Here is a 27,366-nt window from a genome sequence, read left to right as displayed (position 1 = left end):
AAAGGAATCTACCCATTGTAATGGCTGTTAATTTCAGGGAAAATAAATTAAATGTAAGCATAATAATAAACATTTTACATTTTAATACAGTATGTTTCTAAAGCTTTTCTTTCCTCTCCTGACAACCCCTTCCCAAAACAGCCAACAATTAAAGTCGTATAAAGAAAGTACATTGCTGATAATATACACACATTTAATAAGTACAGTTTTGCTACACTTTTGTATGAGTCATTTGATGTCGTTTAAGCTTTGACTTTTGGTTAAAGCATTTCCCGCAAACAGAACATGAAAATGGCTTTTCTCCTGTGTGAATCACTTGATGTGTTATGAGTGCAGACTTAAAGCTGAAACATTTCCCACAAACAGAGCATCTATATGGTTTCTCTTCTGTGTGGACTACACGATGTGTATTGAGATGTGTTTTCTGCTTAAAATGTTTACCACAAACGGAGCATGTAAAAGGCTTCTCTCCGGTGTGATTCCTCTGATGTATGGTGAGATGTGCCTTCTGTTTAAAATATTTCCCACAAACAGAACAGGAAAACGGCTTCTCTCCTGTGTGAGTCACCTGATGTATTAAGACCCCTGACTTAAAGCCAAAACATTTTCCACAAATAGGGCATCTATATGGTTTATCTTCTGTATGGACGGCATGATGTGTATTGAGATGTGCTTTTTGCTTAAAATGTTTACCGCAAACAGAACATGAAAACGGCTTCTCTCCTGTGTGATTCCTTTGATGCCTTGTAAGATAAGCCTTCTGTTTAAAATGTTTCCCGCAAACGGAACATGAAAACGGCTTCTCTCCTGTGTGAATCCCCTGATGCGTAGTGAGATGTGCCTTCTGTTTAAAATATTTCCCACAAACGGAACATGAAAATGGCTTCTCTCCTGTGTGTTTCCTTTGATGAGTAACGAGTAGGATCTTCCTTGTAAAACATTTCCCACAAGCAGAGCATGGAAAAGGCTTCTCTCCTGTGTGAGTCCTCTGGTGTCTTAGGAGAGCTGGCTTCTTTGTGAAGCATTTTCCACAGCTACAGCAAGAATAAGGCTTCTCTCCCGCAAGAACTTGCAAATGTTTAACCAAATCAGAGTTATCCGTAAAAAGTTTCCCACATACAGAGCAGGCAACTGACTTTTCTACAGTTTTACGGTTAGAACACAAAATTGACTTCTTCTGTGTTTGATATTTTGGGTATTTATTTTTTGTTCGAATTCCTTCACTAGAGTTGTGCTTAATATGATTAGATGCATATTGTGTATGATGTTTCAGTGTATCAATATCAGTGGCTGTGAGATTTTTTAATTCATGGGAGACCGATTCCTCTTTAATATAAGTATATGTATATTTTGTATGTTTATTGTTTGTGGGTGTATAGATGTTGGTGAGATTTCCTTCTGTGCTTGTAGTTGATTTCTCAGTAACATTCTCCAGACGGCTGATCATGTTTTGATCACCTGTTAATAGGTTTGGGGCAGACTGGATGCTTATAGCAATACTGTGATCTTCATTTATACAACAATCCGGTGAAGAAACAGGGGTATGAAATCCTACAGGTGTACTGCTGGTCTTCGTTAAATCTCCTGCAGAAAAACACTTTGTGGTTAGATTCTTACAATCCAATATGTATCTGACCCATTTTTTTCATAATAATAAAATAATTTTTAAAGATGGGTTGCTGTGGGAATGATCAGAGAGAGAGGAAAATTATCTAGTAAAGGAAAGTTGCTCTTGTAGTGATGGGGTGAGTGGGAAAATCTGTAGTGGAGGAGAGTTGATGTGGGAATGATATACAGTGATGGAGCGATAGGTACAGTTTGTAATAAAGGACAGATACTATGGGAATAGTATGCACGGGATGGAGAAAGAGGAAAAAGCTGCAGTAAGGGAGAGTTAAGGAGTGAATGATATACAGTAAAAAAGAAAGTAACAGAGTAATGCAGCAAAAGACAGTTGCTGTGGGAATTATACGTAACAATGTAGTCAAAGTCTGTAGTAAGAGAGTTACTGAGTGAATGATATATATTTCTGGAAAAGAGGGATTGGGATTCTTTCTTTCAAGAACATTTTAAACTGCTTATATGTAATAATTTTTAGAGCTACTCTCCCTATCTTGCTTTACTTCATTTAGCACATATATCATAACAAATCATATTGCCAAGCAACCAAAATTACCATATACTATGGCTGTATGTTATTTGACTTAAGTAAAAGAAAATAACAATGTTTCAATGAACATATTGTAATACTAATGGATAACTGGTGGGTAGGACAAATCCTAGGAGCCAGGGAGACAGTGCGTCTCAAGAATTACTGCTGGCACCTAACGTTTGGGAGTCCAATGCATGCACACGTTCCTGCTTTCTTCTTGAGAAAATCCTAGAGGCTATTGGGCAGATACCTGTCAGGGAATCATCTTCAACCCTAGTAGAAATTAGGTATGTAAGACAGGCACTAGAAGTTTGACATACAAGGAAGGTTCTCTTGTTAACTAGATAGTGCAGGGGATGCGAGAAAGTTATTAAATCAGGACTTCATCAAAGTAAAAAAAACAATAATGTAACCACACAGATACATGATGATATCAATCCCGAATTCCTGAAAGAGAGAGGGTGTGTGACATGAAATAAGAGGGTCTAGAAGGACCTGAATGGTTCCAGGTATTAAGACCAAGGCCAACGTCACGACTGAGTATTGGTACAGGACGATCAATCTATTTGCACGCTGCCTACTGCATACTAATGACAAGGGGAAAAACCACCAATGAAAAAGAATAACAGTCAAGATTCCCCATTTATCAATAAAAAATATAGAGGCAAATTCGAACAATAATGTGTAACTTTACTCAGTGATGTTACAACAACTTCTTACCCAGTGATGTGAGGGGCTGGTGATTCTCCATCATGACGTCCTTGTACAGATCCTTGTGTCCTTCTAAATACTCCCACTCCTCCATGGAGAAATAGACAGTGACATCCTGACACCTTATAGGAACCTGACACACACAATGATACAGTCATCACCCAGACACATCCCCTGGTGTTACTGTATAATGTCCCATTCCCAGCAGTCACCTCTCCAGTCAGCAGCTGAATGATCTTGTTGGTGAGTTCTAGAATCCTCTGGTCATTGTTTCTCTCATGTATCAGTGAGTGAGGTGGAGGTTCCGTGATGGGGCTCTGGGTCCTGCTCATTCTTCCTGGTACACGGGGACGGCTGCTGGGTGTCACACACTCACTGGGCTTCTTCTCAGGTATATAATTCTAAATCATTAGAGAAGCAATAAATATCATACATAGCTATGGCTCATTACCCCTTAATATTCTACAGGGACTCTTAGTGTGAATGTGATAGCACTGTGACAATCCCAGAACCCCTCACCTCTCCGGTCAGCAGGTAGATGATCTCCAGTGTGATATTTAATATCCTCTCAGTTGTGTGATTCCTGTCATTGTCCATCCTCAGCGAGTAAGTCAAATGATCTATTTAGGACTAAATAGCCTAGGGACCTTCATGTGACCTCTCGGCTTGATCTAGAAACGTAGAATAAATTGTGTAATAAGTTAGTAACAGAAAAGTACAGGTAAAGCACGTGTTTATGACTTTGAAGACTAAGGAGATGTACAGTCCATTATCAAGATGCAATACCATCGTACAACTACTGTCACATACATAACTCCTTAACTCCACTCCATTCAGTGGTATGCAAATATCCTAATTCTCTTTGACATACTAAACATTCAACTTTACTAACTATGTAAGTTGTAAAAGACACAGATCATCGAGTGAAAAACCTTTATAAATTTAAATTCTATTGATGCAGAGGAACAAAATTCCCAGTGTGGTAATTGCCAAATGAACCCCGCAGGGAAGAGGGGGGGTCCAAACCCAAAAATGGCAGTTGGATAAATTCCATGGATTAATTATCCATTTTGTATTCTACAAATTCTAATTATAGTTACCACAGCTTAACTACCCTTACGTAAAGTACTCCTCCCTGTGCTTATTGTGAAAGAGTAAGTGTGTCTATTATTTATCTATATATATCTATATCTATCTAGAACTATATATATAACTCATATATATATATATATATATATATATATATATATATATAGATCATCTTTTATTTATATAGCTCCAGCAAATTCTGTATCGCTTTACAACTATATATATTACATTTCTTTATCATTTAGCAATTTAATTTTCTTTATGAGGTCGCCTGCCTGTGTAAAGTACTCATACGGCACCCCATATTCAAGACAGGGTCTAACTAGTGACTTGTACACTGGTAATTCATTGATCCCCCTTTTTATGCATTTGGGGACTGTACTTACCTTGGGACCGAGTGCTTTCTGCCATCTAGTATTTCTACGCCCTTCCCCTTTTCAGTATTCCCAAACTATATCCCAATAAACTTATAATTAGCACATTTATTACCACAACTTAGTTGTATAACCCTACATTTATCTACAGTACATTTCATCTGCATGGTCATGGTTCAGTTTGCAATTTTGTCTAAACACTTCTGAAGCAAGTTACTATCCAGCGCTGTTATAGCATTACATAGAATAGTGTCATCAGCAAATACAGAGACCATAAATTGTAGGTCATCAGCAAGGTCACTAAAAAAAATGCAGGGACCTTTATCGAGCCCTCGAATATCCTAAGCCAAGTCTGCAAATGTTCCATTTATGATTATCCTGAGTCTTCTATACTTCAACCCATTGTCACGGGCACTAGGAGTCTTTACCCAGGGATCACCAGGTGATAGGCTTACCAGAGCAGTATAGGTGGTAATATGGTACTCTGGTAGCAGGGTGATCACGGAACAGGAAATAGCAGATGATGAGATGCTCAGGAAAGTCTATGACTAGCAGCACTGGCAATATGGAGGTAGTAATACACGAGGAACTGTATGGACAAAGGACACGTGAAGGTAGTCAGTGGTCTGCGGTAGCAAGTTGTACCACTGCTATAGTGAGGAGGAATGTCCAACAGAAACGAGGAGGTGATGAGAGTCAGCGGTCTGCGGATAGCAAGTTGTACCGCTGTCTGAGTGAAGGAATGGAATCCAAGTGGAGGTATCCGGGGAGTCAGTGGTCTGCGTTAGCAAGTTGTACCACTGCTATGTGAGAGGATACTGGAACAGGTGAAACTGTAAACAGGAGTCAGTGGTCTGCCACTAGCAAGTTGTACTACTGAATATATATATGAGGAGGTGCACGGGGAGAGACTGCAACACAATATATACACGGGCACCTTGACTTTGATCCACAGTAATATGCACAATATAAATGTATAAATGACTGAACAACACTGCCAATATAGAAAGTCTCTTGAAGTAATCCGGCATGAGATAACACAGTCAATGATGGCAGTAGAGTCAGCAGATAGTACACTCCAGAGGAGAACCAACACAGTCCAGCAAGGTATGCAATACACAGCACAGTCAATGGGAAGTATGCATACCGTGGTTCAGGAGAAGGCAGTCAGACAGGAGTGCAGAGATACCTGAAGGGCAGGAGGCCAGCAGGATACAAGTCCCTGGATGGGTGAAGCAGGGGTCTAGCAGGTGCAGCGCACAGGTAGGTAGACCAGCAGGGAACACAGGAAGGCGTGGAGAGCGGATCAGCAGTAGATGGATGAGTAGCGCTGAGAAGTAACAGCAGCGGGTCTCTGCGGGAACACGGAGGTAACCAATAGCAACCAGCAGGTGCAGTAACGATGGGACACCGGAGCAGAGTTGAACTGGAACAGATGATCACGGAGAGTAGCGGGTAGCAATAGTGGCAGCAGACTCAAGGAAACACGGTAGAGTAGACAAGGACTGAAGACTGAAGCGCACAGAGGCAGCGGATAGGAATCAGCTAAACAGTCACGATGAAACACCGACGGGTTGCAGGTTGAAGACTGTAGTGCACGGAGGCAGCGGATAGGAATCAGCTAGCAGTCACGATGATGAAACACAGACGAGTTGCAGGTTGAAGCCTGTAATGCACGGAGGCAGCGGATAGGCATCAGCTAACAGTCCCAATGATACATGGTAGAGTTGAAGTGATTAGAAGACTGTAGTGCACGGAGGCAGCGGATAGGAATCAGCTCACAGTCACGATGATATAGTAGATGGTAGAAGTGGTATGGGAACCACAGTAGCAGAAGTGGTTTGGAAACCACAGAGGTAGAAGTGGTTTGGAAACCACAGGAATCAGCAGGGCTGAGTGAACAAGGAAACACAGGAACACCTTCAGAGACTCATGGGGAATGAGACTCCAAGATCAGGCAACGTGGTGTTGACCACAGGTGCTTAATATAGGGAGGTTGCCTGATCTGCCAATTAAGTTAAAGGAACATACACTGAAGGTTTGGAAAGGGCTGCGCATGCGCAGTCCCTCAGGATAGAGGACGTCCACGGTTCCTAATAGTCCGGGAAGAAGCGCTCACAGTCCGGTGAGTGACAGTACCCCCCCTTTTAAAGGTGGGCACAGAACGCCTGGAACCGGGCTTGTCCGGATTTTTGGAATAAAACTTCTTCAGAAGGGCAGGAGCATTAAGATCTTCAGCTTTGATCCATGAACGCTCTTCAGGACCAAAGCCCTTCCAATGAACGAGGAAACGGAGGACTCCTCGCGAAATTTTTGCATCCAATACCTCAGTAATCTCGAAATCCTCCTCCTGATGAACTTGAACTGGCTGCGGTGCTGAGGGAGGAGTCGAGAAACGATTGATAATAAGAGGTTTGAGTAAGGACACATGGAAGGCATTGGAAATCCGAAGATTCTTAGGAAGAAGAAGTTTAACACATACTGGATTGATAACTTGAATGATCCTATATGGACCAATAAAACGAGGGGCGAATTTCATAGATGGAACCTTCAAACGAATATTTTTGGTAGATAACCAGACACGATCTCCAATTTTTAGTGGTGGAATAGCCCGCCTCTTCTTATCTGCGAAAGACTTATATTTGTTAGATGTCTTCTTTAAACAGGTTTTGACCTGAGACCAGATATTTTTGAAGGTCTGACAAGCAGTCTCCACAGCAGGAACTTGGGTGGGTGGGAGGGCAGGAAATTCCGGAAAAGACGGATGGTGACCGTAAACCACAAAGAATGGAGTTTTGGATGATGACTCATGGTACATGTTGTTATGGGCGAATTCAGCCCAAGGGAGCAATTCTACCCAGTTGTCTTGGTTGGCTGAAGAGAACATCCTAATAAAAGTCTCAAGATCTTGATTGACTCGTTCCGTTTGTCCGTTAGATTGCGGATGGTACGATGATGAGAGTGCTAATCGTATGCCCAAGGTTTTACAAAGGGCCCGCCAGAATCTGGAAACGAATTGTACTCCTCTATCTGACACAATCTCAGACGGACATCCATGGATGCGGAAGATTTCTTTAATGAAATGTTCAGCCAGAGTAGACGAGGAAGGTAAACCGGACAGAGGGACGAAATGAGCCATCTTCGAAAATCTGTCTACCACTACCCAAATAGTATTGTGATTCTTACTTGGTGGCAAATCAGTAACGAAATCCATACTAATATGGGTCCAAGGCTTGGACGGAATGGGTAGTGGTCGCAGCAACCCTGCTGGAGTTCTGCGGGAGGATTTGAACTGAGAACATAAATCACAGGAAGCAATAAACTCTTTGACGTCTCTCCTCATTGAAGGCCACCAGTAACTACGAGAGAGAATCTCAAAGGTCTTATGTTCACCGGCGTGTCCAGAAAAACGAGAGGCATGGAACCACGAAAGGATTTTCCTCCTCAGAGTAGGAGGCACGAGGGTCTTCCCAAATGGTAGCATTTTGGTGGATGACGCAGCCAGAGAAATACATTTGGGGTCTAGAATAGCATGGTTGGGAACCTCTTCTACATCAGAGGACGTCACAAAAGCTCGAGATAGAGCGTCAGCTTTCTTGTTCTTAGCAGCTGGTTTGAAGGTTATAATTAATTCAAAACGGGAAAAGAAAAGAGACCATCTTGCTTGACGAGGGTTCAAGCATTGAGCAGATTGCAAATATGACAAGTTCTTATGATCCGTGAAGATCGTCACAGGATGGCGAGCTCCTTCCAACAAGTATCTCCATTCCTCTAATGCAGCTTTGATGGCCAGCAACTCCTTGTCCCCGATAGTATAGTTTTTCTCTGCGGGCAGAAGACCCCGAGAGTAGAAGGCACAAGGATGTAATTTTTGTTGCTCCGAGCGTTGGGAGAGAATAGCTCCTAAGCCCACATTAGAGGCATCTACTTCTAGGAAGAAGGGGAGTGTCACATCAGGTTGTCGCAGAATGGGAGCAGACGAGAAGGACTCTTTGAGGATTTGAAAGGCTTGGAGAGCCTCAGATGACCATTGCTTAGTATTAGCCCCTTTCCGAGTTAAGGCCACAATGGGAGATGCAATGGATGAGAAGTCTTGAATGAAGCGTCTATAGTAATTGGCAAAACCTAAAAAACGCTGGATGGCACGAAGAGTAGTTGGCTGAGGCCAATGTAGTACAGCATTTACTTTGTCTGGATCCATCTTCAGGCCAACTCCGGAAACTATATACCCCAAGAATGGAATCTGGGGTAACTCGAATGAACATTTTTCCAATTTACAGAACAATGAGTTTTTCCGTAGTCTGGAGAGGACCTCTGCCACATGTTGGTGATGAGAAGGCAGGTCCTGTGAGAAGATCAATATGTCGTCCAGGTAGACAACGACACATACATATAATAAGTCCCGAAAGATCTCATTGATGAAACCCTGGAAAACCGCGGGGGCATTACACAGCCCGAAGGGCATTACTAAATATTCGTAATGCCCATCTCTGGTGTTAAACGCGGTCTTCCATTCGTCACCGGAACGGATTCTAATTAAATTGTAGGCACCACGAAGATCCAACTTAGTAAATATCCGAGCTCCCTTGATGCGATCAAATAGCTCAGTGATCAGCGGAATGGGATACCGATTCTTGATAGTAATGGCGTTGAGTCCACGAAAATCTATACAAGGGCGTAATGATCCATCCTTCTTTTTGACGAAGAAGAACCCAGCTCCAGCGGGAGAGGTGGAAGGTCGAATGAACCCACGCTGGAGATTCTCCTGTATGTACTCAGATGTGGCTTGAGTTTCAGGTAACGAGAGAGGATAGACCCGACCCCTGGGAGGAGTCTTGCCAGGTAGAAGGTCGATCGGACAATCCCAAGAACGATGAGGAGGAAGACGTTCAGACTGAGCTTTATCAAACACATCGGCAAATGAAGCATACTGAGGAGGGAGTCCCGGGGAGGACGATGAGATGGAAGATTGCTGTACTTTAAGAGGAATAACTTGAGAGAGACAACGATGGTGACATTCAGGCCCCCAAGACGTAACTTGAGGGGTGCGCCAGTCAATCTGGGGAGAGTGACATTGAAGCCATGGAAGGCCTAAGACAATCGGACTTGTCGTAACAGGAAGAATTAAAAACGAAATTTCTTCATGGTGTAGTACACCAATCTGAAGGGTTACTGGAGACGTACTCTGGGTGATGAGACCATTGATGAGACGTGATCCATCTATAGCCGTCACAGTAATGGGTGTTTTTAAAGTGATCACTGGTAGGGACCATTGATTCACTAGTGATTTAGAAATGAAATTTCCTGCTGCTCCGGAATCAATCAATGCCTGTGACTCAAAGGATTTGGTAGCAAAGGAAATCGTAACATCGAAAGCGCAGACTTTAGATTTCATAGACAATGGAGAGGACTCCAGGGACCCTAACTTCACCTCTCCAGAACTAGTTAGGGCCTGGCATTTCCCGATTTCTTAGGGCAAGAACTGAGCATATGTGTGGAATCAGCACAATAGATACAGAGTCTATTCTTTACTCTTCGTTTCCTCTCTTCTAAAGATAATTTGGAACGTCCTATCTCCATGGGAATCACAGAAGGTGAAACTGGACGAAATTGAGGGTTTAAACGAAGAGGTGCTTTAGCAGAAGTTGTTTTCTCAGATTCTCTTTCACGAAATCTCATGTCTACACGATGGCAAAGAGAGATCAAATCTTCTAGTGACGAAGGAAGCTCTTGGGTAGTCAGTGCATCTTTAATTTTATCGGAGAGCCCCTGCCAGAAGGCGGCAACTAATGCTTCAGTGTTCCACTGAAGTTCAGAGGCTAAGATCCTAAATTGAATGACATACTGTCCTACTGTATGGGAGCCTTGTCGCAAACGAAGAATGCTGGAAGCAGCGGAGGTCACACGACCTGGTTCATCGAACACACTTCGGAACGTGGAAATGAATTTGGCACTATCTTGTAGAATTGGATCGTTTCTTTCCCACAGAGGGGAGGCCCAAGCCAGGGCTTGTCCAGAAAACAATGAGATAAGATAGGCCACTCTGGAGCGATGGGTAGAAAAATTTTGAGGTTGGAGTTCAAAATGGACTGAACATTGGTTAAGGAAACCTCTACAAGTTTTGGGGTCCCCGTCATATTTTGACGGAGTAGGCAGGTGAAGCGTAGGAGCTGTAGACACCTGGGATGGCACTGGGGAAACGGAGGAAAGCACAGGAGCTTCAATACTAGCTGTAACAGTCTGTCCAGATGTTCCTTGGGAGGTTAACGATTGGTAACATTGAAGTAACAGCTGTTGGCGAGCATCCTGTTGCTCCACACGGCTGACCAGATGCTGCAGCATCTCTTTAGCAGTAGGTTCCGTATCTGGGTCTGTCATGGCCTGATCTTACTGTCACGGGCACTAGGAGTCTTTACCCAGGGATCACCAGGTGATAGGCTTACCAGAGCAGTATAGGTGGTAATATGGTACTCTGGTAGCAGGGTGATCACGGAACAGGAAATAGCAGATGATGAGATGCTCAGGAAAGTCTATGACTAGCAGCACTGGCAATATGGAGGTAGTAATACACGAGGAACTGTATGGACAAAGGACACGTGAAGGTAGTCAGTGGTCTGCGGTAGCAAGTTGTACCACTGCTATAGTGAGGAGGAATGTCCAACAGAAACGAGGAGGTGATGAGAGTCAGCGGTCTGCGGATAGCAAGTTGTACCGCTGTCTGAGTGAAGGAATGGAATCCAAGTGGAGGTATCCGGGGAGTCAGTGGTCTGCGTTAGCAAGTTGTACCACTGCTATGTGAGAGGATACTGGAACAGGTGAAACTGTAAACAGGAGTCAGTGGTCTGCCACTAGCAAGTTGTACTACTGAATATATATGTGAGGAGGTGCACGGGGAGAGACTGCAACACAATATATACACGGGCACCTTGACTTTGATCCACAGTAATATGCACAATATAAATGTATAAATGACTGAACAACACTGCCAATATAGAAAGTCTCTTGAAGTAATCCGGCATGAGATAACACAGTCAATGATGGCAGTAGAGTCAGCAGATAGTACACTCCAGAGGAGAACCAACACAGTCCAGCAAGGTATGCAATACACAGCACAGTCAATGGGAAGTATGCATACCGTGGTTCAGGAGAAGGCAGTCAGACAGGAGTGCAGAGATACCTGAAGGGCAGGAGGCCAGCAGGATACAAGTCCCTGGATGGGTGAAGCAGGGGTCTAGCAGGTGCAGCGCACAGGTAGGTAGACCAGCAGGGAACACAGGAAGGCGTGGAGAGCGGATCAGCAGTAGATGGATGAGTAGCGCTGAGAAGTAACAGCAGCGGGTCTCTGCGGGAACACGGAGGTAACCAATAGCAACCAGCAGGTGCAGTAACGATGGGACACCGGAGCAGAGTTGAACTGGAACAGATGATCACGGAGAGTAGCGGGTAGCAATAGTGGCAGCAGACTCAAGGAAACACGGTAGAGTAGACAAGGACTGAAGACTGAAGCGCACAGAGGCAGCGGATAGGAATCAGCTAAACAGTCACGATGAAACACCGACGGGTTGCAGGTTGAAGACTGTAGTGCACGGAGGCAGCGGATAGGAATCAGCTAGCAGTCACGATGATGAAACACAGACGAGTTGCAGGTTGAAGCCTGTAATGCACGGAGGCAGCGGATAGGCATCAGCTAACAGTCCCAATGATACATGGTAGAGTTGAAGTGATTAGAAGACTGTAGTGCACGGAGGCAGCGGATAGGAATCAGCTCACAGTCACGATGATATAGTAGATGGTAGAAGTGGTATGGGAACCACAGTAGCAGAAGTGGTTTGGAAACCACAGAGGTAGAAGTGGTTTGGAAACCACAGGAATCAGCAGGGCTGAGTGAACAAGGAAACACAGGAACACCTTCAGAGACTCATGGGGAATGAGACTCCAAGATCAGGCAACGTGGTGTTGACCACAGGTGCTTAATATAGGGAGGTTGCCTGATCTGCCAATTAAGTTAAAGGAACATACACTGAAGGTTTGGAAAGGGCTGCGCATGCGCAGTCCCTCAGGATAGAGGACGTCCACGGTTCCTAATAGTCCGGGAAGAAGCGCTCACAGTCCGGTGAGTGACACCCATGTACGGACTTTTTCCCCTAGAACTAGTGATCATATTATGTACCAGACTGTTGTGTAGCACAGATTTGCAAAATACAAATATATTACATCAATTACCCTATAAAGGAACAGTTTAATACTTAATATGTAAATAAATGTTTGTTATTTGGTCCCTATGTTGACACTCTGTTATCATGGGCCAAAATGACGTGATTCCCTGTGAATCACATCATGGAGGCTTACATCCTCTACACTTCCTAGTGAAGAGGGCTGGATGCAGGAGAATTGTCTGCTTCCTCGGGAGTCCAGGACACCTACCCGGAATTCAGGAGTCTCCCGGACAGTCCGGGAGAGTGGGCAATTATGTTTATGCTCTTAGTGATGTTAAGTTACTACAATAAACTGAACTGATGTGTTTACATATTATCCAGCGTACTTCTCACATGCAGCTCCTCACACTAAAAGGTTTCATCCAACAAAAACCCAATACTAAATACCAATGACAACAATATAGTGCAGATGGGTGCTTGTGAAACAATCTAGTACCAATATCACACTCCCAATCACATATATGGTACAAATATACTTGTGCAACAAATCTTTCTAAAGATTCCTTAGATCTCCCTGATGAGTTTTCTCCTTGTCCAGTCATCAACTTTGGTGGGACGTCCTGATCTTGGCAACATCTCTGTTGTGCCACATTTTCTTCACTAAATATTGATAGTCTTCACATACTTCCACTGTACATGTAATGCCTCTGATATTCAATTATGCCCCTCTCCTGATCGGTAACTTTCACCAATGAGATCCCATAGAATGTGATTGGTTAACTCTAAACACAGGTAATATGAAATGGTGTGCACACGTATGTGTAGGATGCATTTCACTTCTGTTTCCTAAAAATTGTAAATTTATTTTTTTCACCTGCATTTTTGCCTGCAAGGTCACATTAAAGGTAAAAAATATGGTCTAGTGTGGCTTACTTTGATATCAGGCTGCAAAACTGCGTTTCAATAGGGGTGTGTAGACTTTTTATATTCACTGGAGGTCACAGCTGTCATTGATATGAAGGAAAAAGAGGATTCAGATACAAATACAGTCCTATAGGACAGGACTAGTAGGTGACATGGATGGTGATACAGGATGACACAGGGTGTGGAATAAAGTTACAGGTAATAATACAATATATCTACAGGATAGGACTAGTAGGTGACATGGATGGTGATACAGGATGACACAGGATGTGGAATAAAGTTACAGGTAATAATACAATATATCTATAGGACAGGACTAGTAGGTGACATGGATGGTGATACAGGATGACACAGGATGTGGAATAAAGTTACAGGTAATAATACAATATATCTATAGGACAGGACTAGTAGGTGACATGGATGGTGATACAGGATGACACAGGATGTGGAATAAAGTTACAGGTAATAATACAATATATCTATAGGACAGGACTAGCAGGTGACATGGATGGTAATACAAGATGACACAGGGTGTAGAATAAAGTTACAGGTAATAATACAATATATCTATAGGACAGGACTAGTAGGTGACATGGATGGTGATACAGGATGACACAGGGTGTGGAATAAACCTACAGGTAATAATACAATATATATTGCATTGGTAATTATTGTATTATTTTAACATATATCAATGGCACCTCAGCATGTATGTTTGTATGTATGTATGTATGTATGTATGTATGTGTGTGTGTATGTGTGTATGTGTGTATATGTGTATGTGTATGTGTATATATATATATATATATATATATATATATATATATATATATATATATATATATATTTACACACACACACTATTGGGTGGCATTGACCCATATTGTTATATGGGGAGTGGTAACATAGATGGAATATACAATGGTGATAATTCTCCTGGACATCATATATTAAATGTAATTACCAGATTACCCCAGTTACAGCTGCAGTAATATCTTCTCTCTGCTTTATACTACAGCTGACTGACCCGGAAGTTGTTTTCGTGACATCAGAACACTGTCTATCTGTGTGTATCCAGATTTCTTTGTTCTACGTCTCAAGACTCATTATTATTCCCTATTATCTTATATCGGAATTCTGCTATGTGTGTGTGTTAGTGTTATTAGTATTTGTGGTTATTAATGGGAATTCGAGTGAAGGTGACTGAGTTCCACTGACACATTCACTGAGACTACAACTCCCAGGATGCATTGCTTCATTCTCTTCCTTCAGTCCCTTTAAACATATTTAAATATACTGCAGTGCCCTCTAGTGGTAACTATAGGCAGTCGTTGATATATTGATGCTGTGTGCTGAGAATTAATGATATAAAAAAATAGACTTGTAGATCCCAGCTATTTTATTTTTTTTGCAACCATTAACCCTTTTGTTGAAAGGTTTACAAATTATTTTTGTTTACTCTATTTTATATTGTTGTTTTTTTGGGGGGACAGATGAAGCTTTCTTTTGGAATCATCCGAAACTGCAATCACAATCTAATTAATCAGAGGTACTGTGAACAAATAATTACCTGCTTTAATATAGCATTATAAAAACCAAGTATCTATGACACAATTCTTTAAGGCACTAAAAAAAACATTATTAAATGGGAAGTGGGCTGGTTGTCTGCCATACCGCCACGTCTCCTACTGTCTTCAATCAATCCTACTGTCTTCAATCAAATTCTTCTATTCACTTACATTTTCATACTGCTACTTCTGGGAAAAAACACGATTAGCATACAGTACAAACGTCCTGCAGGTAGCACCTTGATCCAAGTGAAACCCAAGGCCCCGTGCTGTCAGGTAGCAATGCTAACCCATACTTGCCTACCCCGAATTTCGGGAGTTTGACCCGAATTTCGGGAGTCTCCCGGAAATTCCGGGAGAGTTGGCAAGTATGTGCTAACCCCTGTGCCACCCGCATCCCGGATCTCAATAAAGCTATTTCAAGTGTGTGTAGGGTGTAGCAATGAGTCCTATTTTCCACATCTCTCCTGCATAGGGATAGGTGAGGTCCCAGGAAGTCTGCAGTGGAAAGCTGTATACAGAGTTAATTCCCACACAGACAACATGCCCTATTTTAGAGATATAATAATATAGATCCCACCAGCGCAATCTTCATAATTAAACCACATGACCAGTAAGGGTATGTTCAGACAGGTGCCTGACACATGCGGCTAATTCAAATCCTGTGTTTAGCGTAAGTACGTATGTCTTTAGCCGTATCTCCTGCACCAGCTACCGGGCAGGGGTAAGTGCCGGATGATAGCGATGACCAACAGGGAATTTACGTCTCCGATTTGAATTGGATGATTGCCAAATCACCAGCATATCTGACACCAATGCTCTCATCAGCCACGCCTATGACAGACAATTGGAGGAATGCCTATTGTGCCATTTAGTTTCTTTGAAGCTCTGCAATATTATTTATTTGCTGTTTAGGAGGTATGTGAAATTAGGTCTTTGTTTACTACCTTTCTTGCATGTGTCTCAGTAGAGAACACAATCAATTTTACACCGCACCAAGCTTTAAACCCCTTGAAGATCAATTACGTACATAATGTTTAATCATGTAGGGGAGGTGCTCCAATACTATGTATCAGCAGGGCCGCCGAGAGGGGGGGGGAGCGGGTACAGTTTACCCGGGCCCGGCCATGCCAGGGGGCCCGGGCCGGGCCCTCGCTGCTAATAAAATTTATTTATTTTCTTATTTTATTTTTCTCTCTTGCGGTATTTTTTTTTTAACTTTTTTAAAAAATTTTCCCGCGGGGGGGGGGGGGGGGGGGGGTTTGGGTTTCTTGGGAGCTGTAAGAAAAAATAAATAATAAAAAAAAAAAATACTCACGTGATCGCGCGGCGCCGTGTCCCTCCTCTCCTCCATTCACACTGACTGCCGGGCGTGACGTCATCAAGTCACGCCTGTCAGTCAGTGAGGAGCGCCACAGCCAGCATGAAGAAAGAAGACAGAAGACAGAAGAGGAGACAGAAGAGCAGAAAAGAAAAGAAAGAAGTTGACAAAAGGTAAGTAAAGAAACGGAGAGGCTAGGGGAGGAAAACAGGGAGGGACAGTACTATAAAGAAAGGGGACAGAGAAACAGAGGAGGAAAAAAAGGAGAGAGCCACAGAGTAATAAAAAAAAAAGTGGGAGAGAGGAACAGAGGAGGAAAAAAAGGAGAGAGCCACAGGGGAATAAAAAAAAAGTGGGAGAGAGGAACAGAGGAGGAAAAAAAGGAGAGAGCCACAGATGAATAAAAAAAAAATTGGGGAGAGAGGAACAGAGGAGGGAAAAAAAGTGGGAGAGAGGAACAGAGGAGGAAAAAAAAGTGGGAGAGAGGAACAGAGGAGGAAAAAAAAGTGGGAGAGAGGAACAGAGGAATAAAAAAAGTGGGAGAGAGGCACAAAGTAAAAAAGAAGGGGGAAAAGCAGCATGGAGGTCGCAGTGTGAGCATAAGGGGGTACAGTGTAGTTGTGATGAAGGGGCACAGTAATGTGTGTGATGGCACAGGGGGCTTGTTGCAATGTAGTGTGTGTGAGGTAGGTGGCGGCTAATTAATGGGCGCTATTTTGTTTGTAGGGTGATGGTGAGGCAATTTAATAGTAGGGACTATTAATTTAAGATGGGGTGGTTTGGGGGCTATTGAATCTTGGGGTGAGTTTAGGGAGAATGAGGTCTATTTATTAAATGTGACTATGAGTTATTTAATGGCAGTGATGGTTGCGGGAAATAGGTATTGCTGGGGCTGTTTGCAGGAAGTGAAATAGGTTTATTTATTAAATGTGAATACTATTATTTTAATGTTGGGGCTGGAGGAAGGCCTAATTATTAATCGTGAGTGCTATTGATTTAAGGCCGGGGCTGGCTGTAATTTTCTAAATGTAGCCATTTTTTTTTCAAAATAGGTCCTTCAACATTCCTGGATCCGGACAAGCCGCAACAAAAGAAAGCAGCAGCCACAGGTGGAGAAAGTGAGAAGAACAGGTAGGAGAGAGCAGCACAGTGTGTGAAATGTTGTGATTCTAGTAAGGACAATACCAATTTTTGGTGAATGTTGTGCCCAATGTAAGGTGTAGGCCAAGACTGAACTGTTTGTGTACACACTGCATTGTTTGTATACTACACTGTGGTGGTAGATGTCCTGAAAGTCAGGAGTGCTTGAACATATGTGACGCTCTGGCGAATTGAGAGCCTAGTGGTTTTTATGTTAGCCACGCCCCAATGGCACGTTTGCCACGCCCCCAAATGCATGACCACACCTCCCAAAATTTTTGCACCGCCATTTGGCTAGCCACGCCCCTGAATGTATGACCATACACCTAAACTTTTTTGCGCCGCCGTGAGGCGGCGCAAAAAAATTTTGGGTCTTACTTAAATATGAGGGGGGCCCCATGAATTGGTTGTACCCGGGCCCTGAATTCTTCTTGGCAGCCCTGTGTATCAGCTATTAATATTAGAAAAAAAGAGAGAAAGAAAGAGAGGAATAGTATTTTGTGGGCACTCTTTTATACAAATGGTTGTGATATATTGGTATTATAAAAACAAATAAACTTTATTATTGATTATATTAAAAATTGTCACAGCGAAATATTAAAAATGATGAATGTGATATTGAAACCTGTAATAATTCAGTTAAAAAGGTAGAATACTACCAAGCTGGCTTGCTGCTATTAATCTATATGATTAGCGGCTAACGAGTATAATAGAGTACACTCAATTGGTATGAGTCTATGACTAGGAGTTCCTATAGTGGGTCTCTGCTGCTAAATATCAGCAGGGATCCGTAATTAAGGCTAATAAATAAGGCACTATTGGATGGGGTGGATCTATGGTTCAGATAAACTATTTTGTACAAATAAACCCTTTACTCCCTTAATTGGTGTCTATAAACCAAATTTCCTAATTATCACTTCGATAGGTATAACTTAATAATGAGTAGAAGCTAAAGACTTATAAATGCCTTTCTATTACTTGGTTGTAGTAGGCTGGTTTCTAAATGCTCCTGTTAGAATCAACCTAAGATCTAGATGCTAACAGGACCTAATCCTGTGTGTCAGTAGCTAGCAGAGAATAACTAAGCTTTTAAGATTTATTTTCTGACAAGTAGCGTGTGTTCACACTTATATTTTATTTTACATTCTTTTTCATTTTCTCAATATACACATAATTCGATCATATTTTTTTTTTTTTTTAACTTTAGTGGTCACTTTTCAAATGGTCGCTTATTTTAGTGTACGGCAATGAGATATATTTGTATATCCTATTTAAACTTTTTAATGGCATGTTTTTGCAGCCACAGACTCTTACATTTTTAATATTGTTAAAATATGGAAATTGTCTATTGTGTATTTATTGTTTATAATCTGAAATGTCAAACTGAGCTGCTGAAGTTTCTCTGCAGAAGGTAATTTTAATTTATTTGCCCCTTTCTCATATATAGCAACAAGTGGCCAAGCTTGTCATAGGACAGACGTTGTCCCCTAACACCAGCCACTGGAACAACGTCGCCGGCCCAGGGACTGTGTCTTCAGGCCGCATGTCAGCCTCTTTGAGATGTCAGATGCTCCGGTGATCTGTTGCTATTGGCTTCCACCTCATTTTATCATGGACACTGCGCATTGTACTGAGTGACCTATAACCTCTTCACATCATCCCATCAGCAATACTACCACTGACCAAAATCATCCGAGTCCTTCCAGACCACAGTGGGTGCTGCGGCAGCAATGTCCCAGCCTACCATTAGTCATGTGCTGAAGGTGGTACTGCCGGCTTTCCTGTCGCTCATCCATCAGTTTTTTCATCTGATATTCAATGAGGAGTTCTACGTACTTATAAAGTAGCAATTTGCAGCCATAGCTGGCTTTCTGAACCTTATAGGAGCAGTAGATGGAACACATACAGCCCAGATCCCATCACGTGGAAATGAAGGTATTTTAAGGAATAAAAAAACATTTCCACTCGGTAAATGTTCAGGCTGATGCATCGCTCCAGATTCGATGCCTGGTTGCTAAATGACCTGGAAGCGTATATAATTCCTTTGCCATCAGACATTGGTGCAGATTAACACAGAGGCAAGGCCACATGTAGATGCGTTGGCAATTGGGTACTTTTGAGTTTTAACTTATTGCTTACCTACTCCCGTCAGCCCATGCATTTATTTAAATATAGTTTGTTATGTTGATCCAGTAAAAGGCGTCTTTTCAACATGTTCCAAATAATGCAAGCAGTCTTTGCATAATGGTGTTATTGAGAAAAATGCGGTATAAGTGTACATCAGCAAACAAAGCAAATTTTGTTCCCAGTATTCCATACAATTGTTAGATCTATACACAGATGTAATTTTAACAAAATATATATCTTTTTTCCAAAAGAACAAGAGGCAGAGGAGGGTGAAAAAATATTAATAAAATAGATGGGAATAAAAAAAAATTAAGAAATATATTTAAATATTGATTTTTTTTCCGTCGGACTATGGGCGCAAAAGTAACATACTCTTTTTAAACAAGTAAAATATGCAAATTTTGAGTTCCAACTTGAATCAGGGACAGGAAAAGAGGACCTAGGACAGTGTTGGCTAACCTGTGACACTCCAGGTGTTGTGAAACTACAAGTCCCAGCATACCCTTCCAGCAATAAGCTGCTATATATTTGACAAAGCATGCTGGGACTTGTAGTTTCACAACACCTGGAGTGTCACAGGTTAGCCAACACTGACCTAGGAAAAGCAGCCTATTTACAAAGGGAGAACGCAAAGAGGAAAAGTAACTCAAAGGAGAGCGACATAATGGTGGAGAGAATGGGAGAGGGCCAATCCACAGCAGAAGAGCAACAGTGACGGGCTGGAAACTATCGCCTGTGAGTAGCTCCTTGGTATTGTATCTTCCCTTCTCAACTGTAATATACTATGGGCTGCATTTAGAGTTAATCCAGCTAAAAGGTGTAATTTTGCACTTTGGCAAAATTGCAGTGCAGGGGGTGGAATTTAAAATGTGCAGACAGATTTGGGAGGGAGTGCACCCTAGATCAAATCTAAAACTCAGGGTAAAAATAAAGATTCCGGGTAGGCGTGTGCTACATACAAAAGTATTTCACTCTGTGCAGAGTACCTCTTAAATCACAACATGGTTTGTCCATGAGCAAATTTGTAGCCATGATCTGGATTAGCTCCTAACTCCAAAATGAAGCCATGTATGTGTACAGCGTGTAAGACTTTACATGTGTTATTATCTATATGTTCTTACAGATATATATGGGCATGGTGACTGTGCTTATCTGTAACAAATTTATCCTTATTCAGTATTGGTAATTGGGGCTTTGAGTTTAGATAACTGCAAAGAGTTTGTGTAGTATTATAAAGACGTGGAAAGGACATTAGTATAAATACTATAACGAATAGTGTGGAAAGAGTGCGAGTACTTGGCAAGGTTATCTAGGAGCAGTATAATAAATAGCACGTTTATAGAACACTGTCATTGAAGTTCATATTGCGGTTATATTTGAAATGTATAATTATCCACCTTTTTCATAAACAATCAGTGCGGTCCAGTGTAATGTGGATTGATTGTAATTAGGCAAAAGCATGGTTTAGTGGAGATATCCTTTAATATGTATAACGGATGTCCCTGAAATGTAATCTGCCCGTACATAAGCTGGTTTTTGTTGTACAGTCTAAGTGACAGATTTCAGTCTTACTGGACCAAATTTGACCTTGTTACTAGATCATGTAGGGGTGTATTAATGAAATCACACGAAAACTACACACAGAAATTGTATTCAGGGTTTTATGAGTTTTACAGCATGTATGATTGAAAGTTAGTTAATTTCCATTGGGGTTCCTGAACATTCTGGACCCAAATTTTGGGCTACCAATCATATATGCTTGAACTTGCAGGTAAAACTGCCATATATGTGGGCAGTTACATCACTATCCCCAGGAAGTTTGAGAACAATTTTAATAAATAAAAAATATTTTGAATTATGACCTTATAATATGTTTATTAAGCAAACTTTAAAACATTTGCCACATTAATGCTCTGTTTTGTGAGTTAGCTGATGGTTTATAAGACTCCCTTTGTGATAAAAACATTTCCCACATTCAGAGCAAGAATATGACTTCTCCCCTGTGTGAATCACCTGATGTGCAATGAGATTTGATCTGTTGATAAAACATTTCCCACATTCAGAACAAGAATATGGCTTTTCTCCTGTATGAACCCGCTGATGTATAGCGAGATATGCTTTTTGGCTAAAAGATTTACCACAAACAGAACAAGAAAATGGTTTCTCTCCTGTGTGAATGATCTCATGCTTACTGAGATTTGACTTAAACTTAAAACATTTTCCACAAACAGAACAAAAATATGTTTTTTCTCCCGTGTGACTCCTCTGATGCTCTATGAGATTTGATGTATTGATAAAACATTTCCCGCACACAGAACATGAAAATCGTTTCTCTTTTGTGTGAATAAATTGATGTATGGTGAGATGTGCTTTCTGGTTGAAATATTTTCCGCAAAGCAAACAACAAAATGGTTTCTCTCCTGTGTGGATCCTCTGATGTGTTAAAAGCGATGACTTGTTCTTGTAACCTCTTCCACAGTCACAGCAAGAATACGGGTTTTCCCCAACAGGCATTCTCAGATGACTTAGCAGCTCTGAGTTATCCGTAAAACATTTCCCACATACTGAGCAAGGAAATTCCTTTTGCCCAGTAGTCCTTTCATCATTTTTGGAGCAATAAATAGATTTGTCCTCTGTATGACATTCCTGATGTTCAATAAGATCAGAATTACTGGCAAAAACTATTTGACACTTAGAACACCTATAGGTCCTGTCTGCACTCTGCGTGGTTTGAGGATCCATGCAAGTTGAAGTAACATGTACAGCTGGTATATGATTATCTGTGACATTTTCTACCACACATGAGAGGGATTCCTCCTTAATAAGAGTAGATGTATATGGTGTATGATCTGTGGGAGTATAAATGTCAGTATATGAGACATTTCCTTCTTTACATGAGACTGATTCCTCCTTAATATGAGTAGCTGTATATTGTGTATGATCACTTGGTGTATAAATGTCAATGTTTGTGAGGTTTCCTTCTCCACAAGAAACTGATTTATCAATAACATTCTCCAGACAGTTGATTGTGTTTTTTGCATCAACTGATGGGTATTTTGCAATCTGGATGTTCTTAAAAATACTGTGATCTTCATTCATACAATCTGTTAAAAAAATAAGGTAAAAATGGTGAATGTCTGAATAAGTCTGCTGGAAAGAGAGACATTAGTTATTTTACAGTACAGTATGAAATAATTATTCAGGATCATTATTATGTGATTTTCCAGTTTTAAAATTGTACCTATTGTCAAACATTCACAAATACGTAAGAAAATATTTTGGATGACCTATCGCCTCTGCAATTGACACCACCACAGCTTGATAGGAGCCTCCAGTGACTACTCGGTGCTGTTGCTGGACCCTGTGCCTTCCACTATCTAGCGATCAGTCTGTGGCTTTCTACTTGCTCATTTTCCCTCACATCACATTTCAATGCCCCTGTCAGATGTTGCCCCATCCTCACTATGATCAGGGACAGGTCAGTTCTTCCACAAGATCAACACAATAATCTGCTGCTGTGGAGATGATCTGATTGGCTACATGTTGTTCTACATCTTGGACAAGGAGATGAAGAATGAATACAATAAGTATATATAATAAATGCTCAGACCTCAGTTAAACATTCATCAAAAATATATTTATCTTTTATAGATTGTAAGCTTGTGAGCAGGGTTCTCTTACCTCTCTGTCTGTATGTATTACCCAGTATTGTCTTATAAATGTTTGTTCCCAATTGTAAAGCGCTACGGAATTTGCTGGTGCTATATAAATAAATGTTGATGATGATGATGTTCCTAATTAAAGTTTCAATAACAAATAAATATTCAGGGGTGTAAACAGGTATTTAATGTAAAGAAAAGAAGCATCAATGTGTGCTGCACTTTAAAGTAATTAATGATGGACAATGTTAGTAATCACTGATGATATTCAAATATGATACATACATTATATATATTTAGAAATGTACGATAACTTTGTCAAGATCTGCCGCGCTAACCGCTACGGCTCGTGTCCTACCTGAGTCCGAGTCGTTTTGGTCCCGAATGTTGCCTAGGCAACTGAGACGCTCCTGCTACTTCCGTCCCGGCTGCTTGACTGACAGCCGGGGTGCACGACTGAGACTGCAATCACATGATTGCCTATGTGTTCACAGGGGTGTTCTCCTTATTCCTCCAATGTTTAAAAGGCAGAAAGGGCTTAGCCTCCCTTACAGTTATTGCCTTTAGTTGCTGTGTCTGCTCTGAATCTGCCGTTTAATCACCTGTTACCTGACCCTTTGGCTTGTTATCCGGACCATTCTCATTTGCTGCCTACCCTTGACCCATTGGTGGTTATCTGGACTTGTTTGCTGCCAGCCCCTGACGTTCCTGGCCTGCCTCTGGTTGCTATTCGCGATCACCCCTGTATAGCGCCCCAGCCCCTACTCCTCGCTACCCATTCCTGGATATAAGCTTTTACTACTCTGGGTGTCCTGGGGACATCCGAGTACCTGTGAGAATATCCATCTCTACGGGAAAGACTGCTGTTATAGATGGAAAACTCTGCTACAATATCTGTTCTAAAAGCTTATATGGGATTCGGGGAAGCCCTACAGACATACAGCTACTGGATCTACTATCTGTTGCTTGAGACTTGGGTATTTGTTTCCATAATTTGGAGCACCAAGCCTAAAATAATGCTGGTGACTATTGTACAACTTACTTATCTGCAGCCATGAGGAGGAGCTGTACGTGCAAACAGTCAAGTAGCATGCCACCCTTCCCAAGATAACAGCTATCAAACGCAATGGTCATGAGGCTGGTTCCGCCAGCAGGCCACACCGTGAGATGCATAGTGGGGCCTTTAAAAGTTATGGCTGCTGTTGGACTGTCTAAATTGGATGCTGAGGAACTGAACTTTGGAGCGTGGATACCTTGATTCTGAGACATACTTTCCGGAGGGCTCTCCTTGAGTGTGGGCCCCGACGAAAGTGTGGTGACACCTGTGGCTTATTTTTGCCCAGGTGGTAGTACAAGGAATCAGACTTCTAAATTCAAGCTGTGACTGACTGTCTTATACCCATAGAGACTAAAACATATGCTCATGTTTCAATGGTACCTTTGTGTGTAATATTGCTATGCACAGTAGAAAAATCTATATAAGAGGATGTTTTCAGGCGTGAGAGGGTTGGGGACAGTTTAGCACTAATGAAGTGCTGGGCATACGTACTCATGCCCCTGTTGAGTAGATTGAGCTTGTCCAGCTTTCCATCTGAACAATGCTGGGAAGTGTACAGTGGAGTGATCAGTGTGTAACAGGTGTGATATCTCCATGTACAGTGATCAGTGTAGGAGGGTCAATATATGTTGTTGTTGAGTGTCTTTTGTGTATTCTACCAATCAGACATTTATTATGATATAACCATTACTCTCCTAAAATAGAGAACCATGTTGTTGTACAGGTGACACACGCAGACTTGGTTGGCCAAACGGTGCCGGTAGAAATAGTGATTATTAGTTGCTGAAAACTAGCAAAATCTCCAAAAAGATGGTGGAATGCAGTAAGTAAGCCTATCCCGGCTTTAGCTATTGGTAACCGTGGGATAAAACACGGTGGCAGTCTAAAGACTACAGCTGGAGGACAGCCAAGTTACTCAGAAGAATAATATGCGGTAACAGGAATGCACAGAGTGTCCAACTACAGCAGGGTATCCAAGCTGGAGGTCAGGGTTCATAACCATGAAAAAGCGGTCAATCCTACCCTATAATTATTGTGTAATTTCCTTCCTTTGTTTCACCCTACTGTCCTTCCTGACCGACCTAATGCAACATACCTGCAGTAAAAGAGCATTTTTCTTCTTCTTTTTTTTTTAAAACTAATAATATCAGTCTGTAACCAATTTGTGTTATCATGAAGCAGGTGGGGACAACACAAGCCCCAGACTTCTAATATACTACTTATTTTACAGAGGCTGTGATCACCTGTAATAAGCTGTGTCCTCTGGACATTAACATCCATTTTTGGGAACTCTACTGTATGTTAACACTTATATGCAGCAATATTAATTGTCTTACCCAGTGATGTGAGGGGCCGGTGATTCTCCATCATGACGTCCTTGTACAGATCCTTTTGTCCCTCTACATACTCCCACTCCTCCATGGAGAAATAGACAGTGACATCCTCACACCTTATAGGAACCTGACACACACAATGATACAGTCATCACCCAGACACATCCCCTGGTGTTACTGTATAATGTCCCATTCCCAGCAGTCACCTCTCCAGTCAGCAGCTGAATGATCTTGTTGGTGAGTTCTAGAATCCTCTGGTCATTGTTTCTCTCATGTATCAGTGAGTGAGGTGGAGGTTCCATGATGGGGCTCTGGGTCCTGCTCCATTCTCCTGCCACATGGAGATGGCTAAAGCTGGGTGTCGCATGTTCACCAGATGTCTTCTTCACTACTATGCAATCCTGAGTGTCAAGAGAGATAAATTTAAAGAAAGGTTAATCATCCCATATAAATGTTGTGCAAGTGTTTCAGTTTGAATAAGACCAGACTAATGTTACAATGATATTCCCAGAATCCCTCACCTCTCCAGTCAGCAGGTAGATGATCTCCAATGTGAGATGTAAAATCCTTTCAGTCATGTGACTCCTGTCCTTGTCCATCCTCAGTGAGTCAGACAAGGCTTTCCCATCATGTAATCTCACATCTCAATCAAGAAACAGAGAACACAGTAGTTAAAATGGTTTCAGGAAGCGGGCATTTATCCCTTCGCTTAGGCAAGTGGCAAGATTTGAAGAGGCTGAAGAACAGCTCCGGTTACATCCACTGACAACTCCTCTATGAGATAATCTGGTTTATGCATGTAATCCTGTTCTATCTGCAGAGACTTTTCATAAACTCACTGCAAATATCCATACAGAGGGTTCTTTACAGTAAGAGTAGTGCATATATCATTAGTTGTCACTGTTATATTGGTCTGGTAATGACCAAACCTACACTCTTACACTGATTTTACCTGATATATGTTTTTCAGTTCTGCTTTAAGCACAAGACTATGACTACATTTATTATGGAGGTATTGTTGGCTTACCTAGACTAGCATCTAAATCATATTTTTGGGAGGAGAAGGAAGCTATAGATTCCCTCCTCAGCTGATACTTTTTTTTTATGGAGGACTTGAGTGCATACTTATACATTAGCTCCTTTGCTTGGTTGTCTGGGTAGGCCAAAGGGTAAGCTCTGACAGGCTGTCCATCATGTGTTGAGTGTGAATGTGGAACACATTCAACTATGACTGCCTTAGAGCATCAATTCATTTTTAATGAAAGTAGGGCCATGCAGAATAACCCAATATATTAAACCAGTCTTGCCAACAGCAAACAGCTGGAAATAACTATTTGATTATTTTCATAATAATGCAAACATAAGGTGACTTGTAGCCCTGTCCTATTATAGGACAAAGAGGACTGCTGTAATAGAAGACATTGGATGCAATTACAACACGTTACTGTTTAATGCTTTATCACAGATATAATAACAGAATGTAACAAAATGATCCCTTCTGTTAAAAGGGGGGATGATAAAATAGATTATATATGAAAAAGTGGCAATTTCCCGGGACACTAGAGCCTGCTCCACCTGTATTATTTGTGGTAAAAAAAAAAAACAAGACCCACATATATAATTACCGGATTTATCAGTAATAGTAATGTCTCCTCTCTGCCTTTTGTTACAGTTTTCTGACTCGGAAGTTGATATTTTCAAAATAAAAAGCTTCCCGTCTATGCGTTCCACCTGACCTCCTGGTTCTGCGTTCC

General features: G+C 41.6%; 3 protein-coding genes across 3 annotated transcripts in view; 1 reads left to right on the top strand and 2 right to left on the bottom strand.

Annotated features, from left to right (window-relative positions):
* LOC142160027 (uncharacterized) overlaps window positions 1-27,366 on the top strand; it is a 334,423-nt gene that overhangs the window by 76,562 nt on the left and 230,495 nt on the right. The gene's annotated exons all lie outside the window — the stretch shown is intronic.
* LOC142159847 (uncharacterized) lies at window positions 91-27,366 on the bottom strand. Its single transcript, XM_075214649.1, has 5 exons — window positions 27,238-27,366; window positions 26,134-26,255; window positions 25,819-26,013; window positions 25,616-25,739; window positions 91-1,584 (listed from the first exon to the last, which is right to left on the bottom strand). The coding sequence occupies exons 2-5, from the start codon at window positions 26,209-26,211 to the stop codon at window positions 212-214; spliced, it is 1,770 nt and encodes a 589-aa protein (XP_075070750.1). The 5' UTR covers window positions 26,212-26,255; window positions 27,238-27,366; the 3' UTR covers window positions 91-211.
* LOC142160614 (uncharacterized) lies at window positions 21,329-24,067 on the bottom strand. The gene is made up of 2 exons (XM_075215477.1): window positions 24,052-24,067; window positions 21,329-22,666 (listed from the first exon to the last, which is right to left on the bottom strand). Exons 1-2 carry the CDS (start codon window positions 24,065-24,067, stop codon window positions 21,468-21,470), a joined length of 1,215 nt encoding a protein of 404 aa, XP_075071578.1. The 3' UTR covers window positions 21,329-21,467.

The sequence above is a fragment of the Mixophyes fleayi genome, chromosome 6, assembly GCF_038048845.1.
Source record: "Mixophyes fleayi isolate aMixFle1 chromosome 6, aMixFle1.hap1, whole genome shotgun sequence".
NCBI classification, from domain to species: Eukaryota; Metazoa; Chordata; class Amphibia; order Anura; family Limnodynastidae; genus Mixophyes; species Mixophyes fleayi.
Note: the sequence above shows the minus strand (reverse complement) of the source record. Positions and strands in the feature narration are given on the sequence as shown.

Coding starts and splice junctions, on each gene's coding strand:
- LOC142159847 (XM_075214649.1), bottom strand. CDS start 26,211: ATGGACAAGGACAGGAGTCACATGACTGAAAGGATTTTACATCTCACA. Junction 26,014..26,133: donor TCTACCTGCTGACTGGAGAG/GTGAGGGATTCT, acceptor CTTGACACTCAG/GATTGCATAGTAGTGAAGAA. Junction 25,740..25,818: donor TTCAGCTGCTGACTGGAGAG/GTGACTGCTGGG, acceptor TGTGTGTGTCAG/GTTCCTATAAGGTGTGAGGA.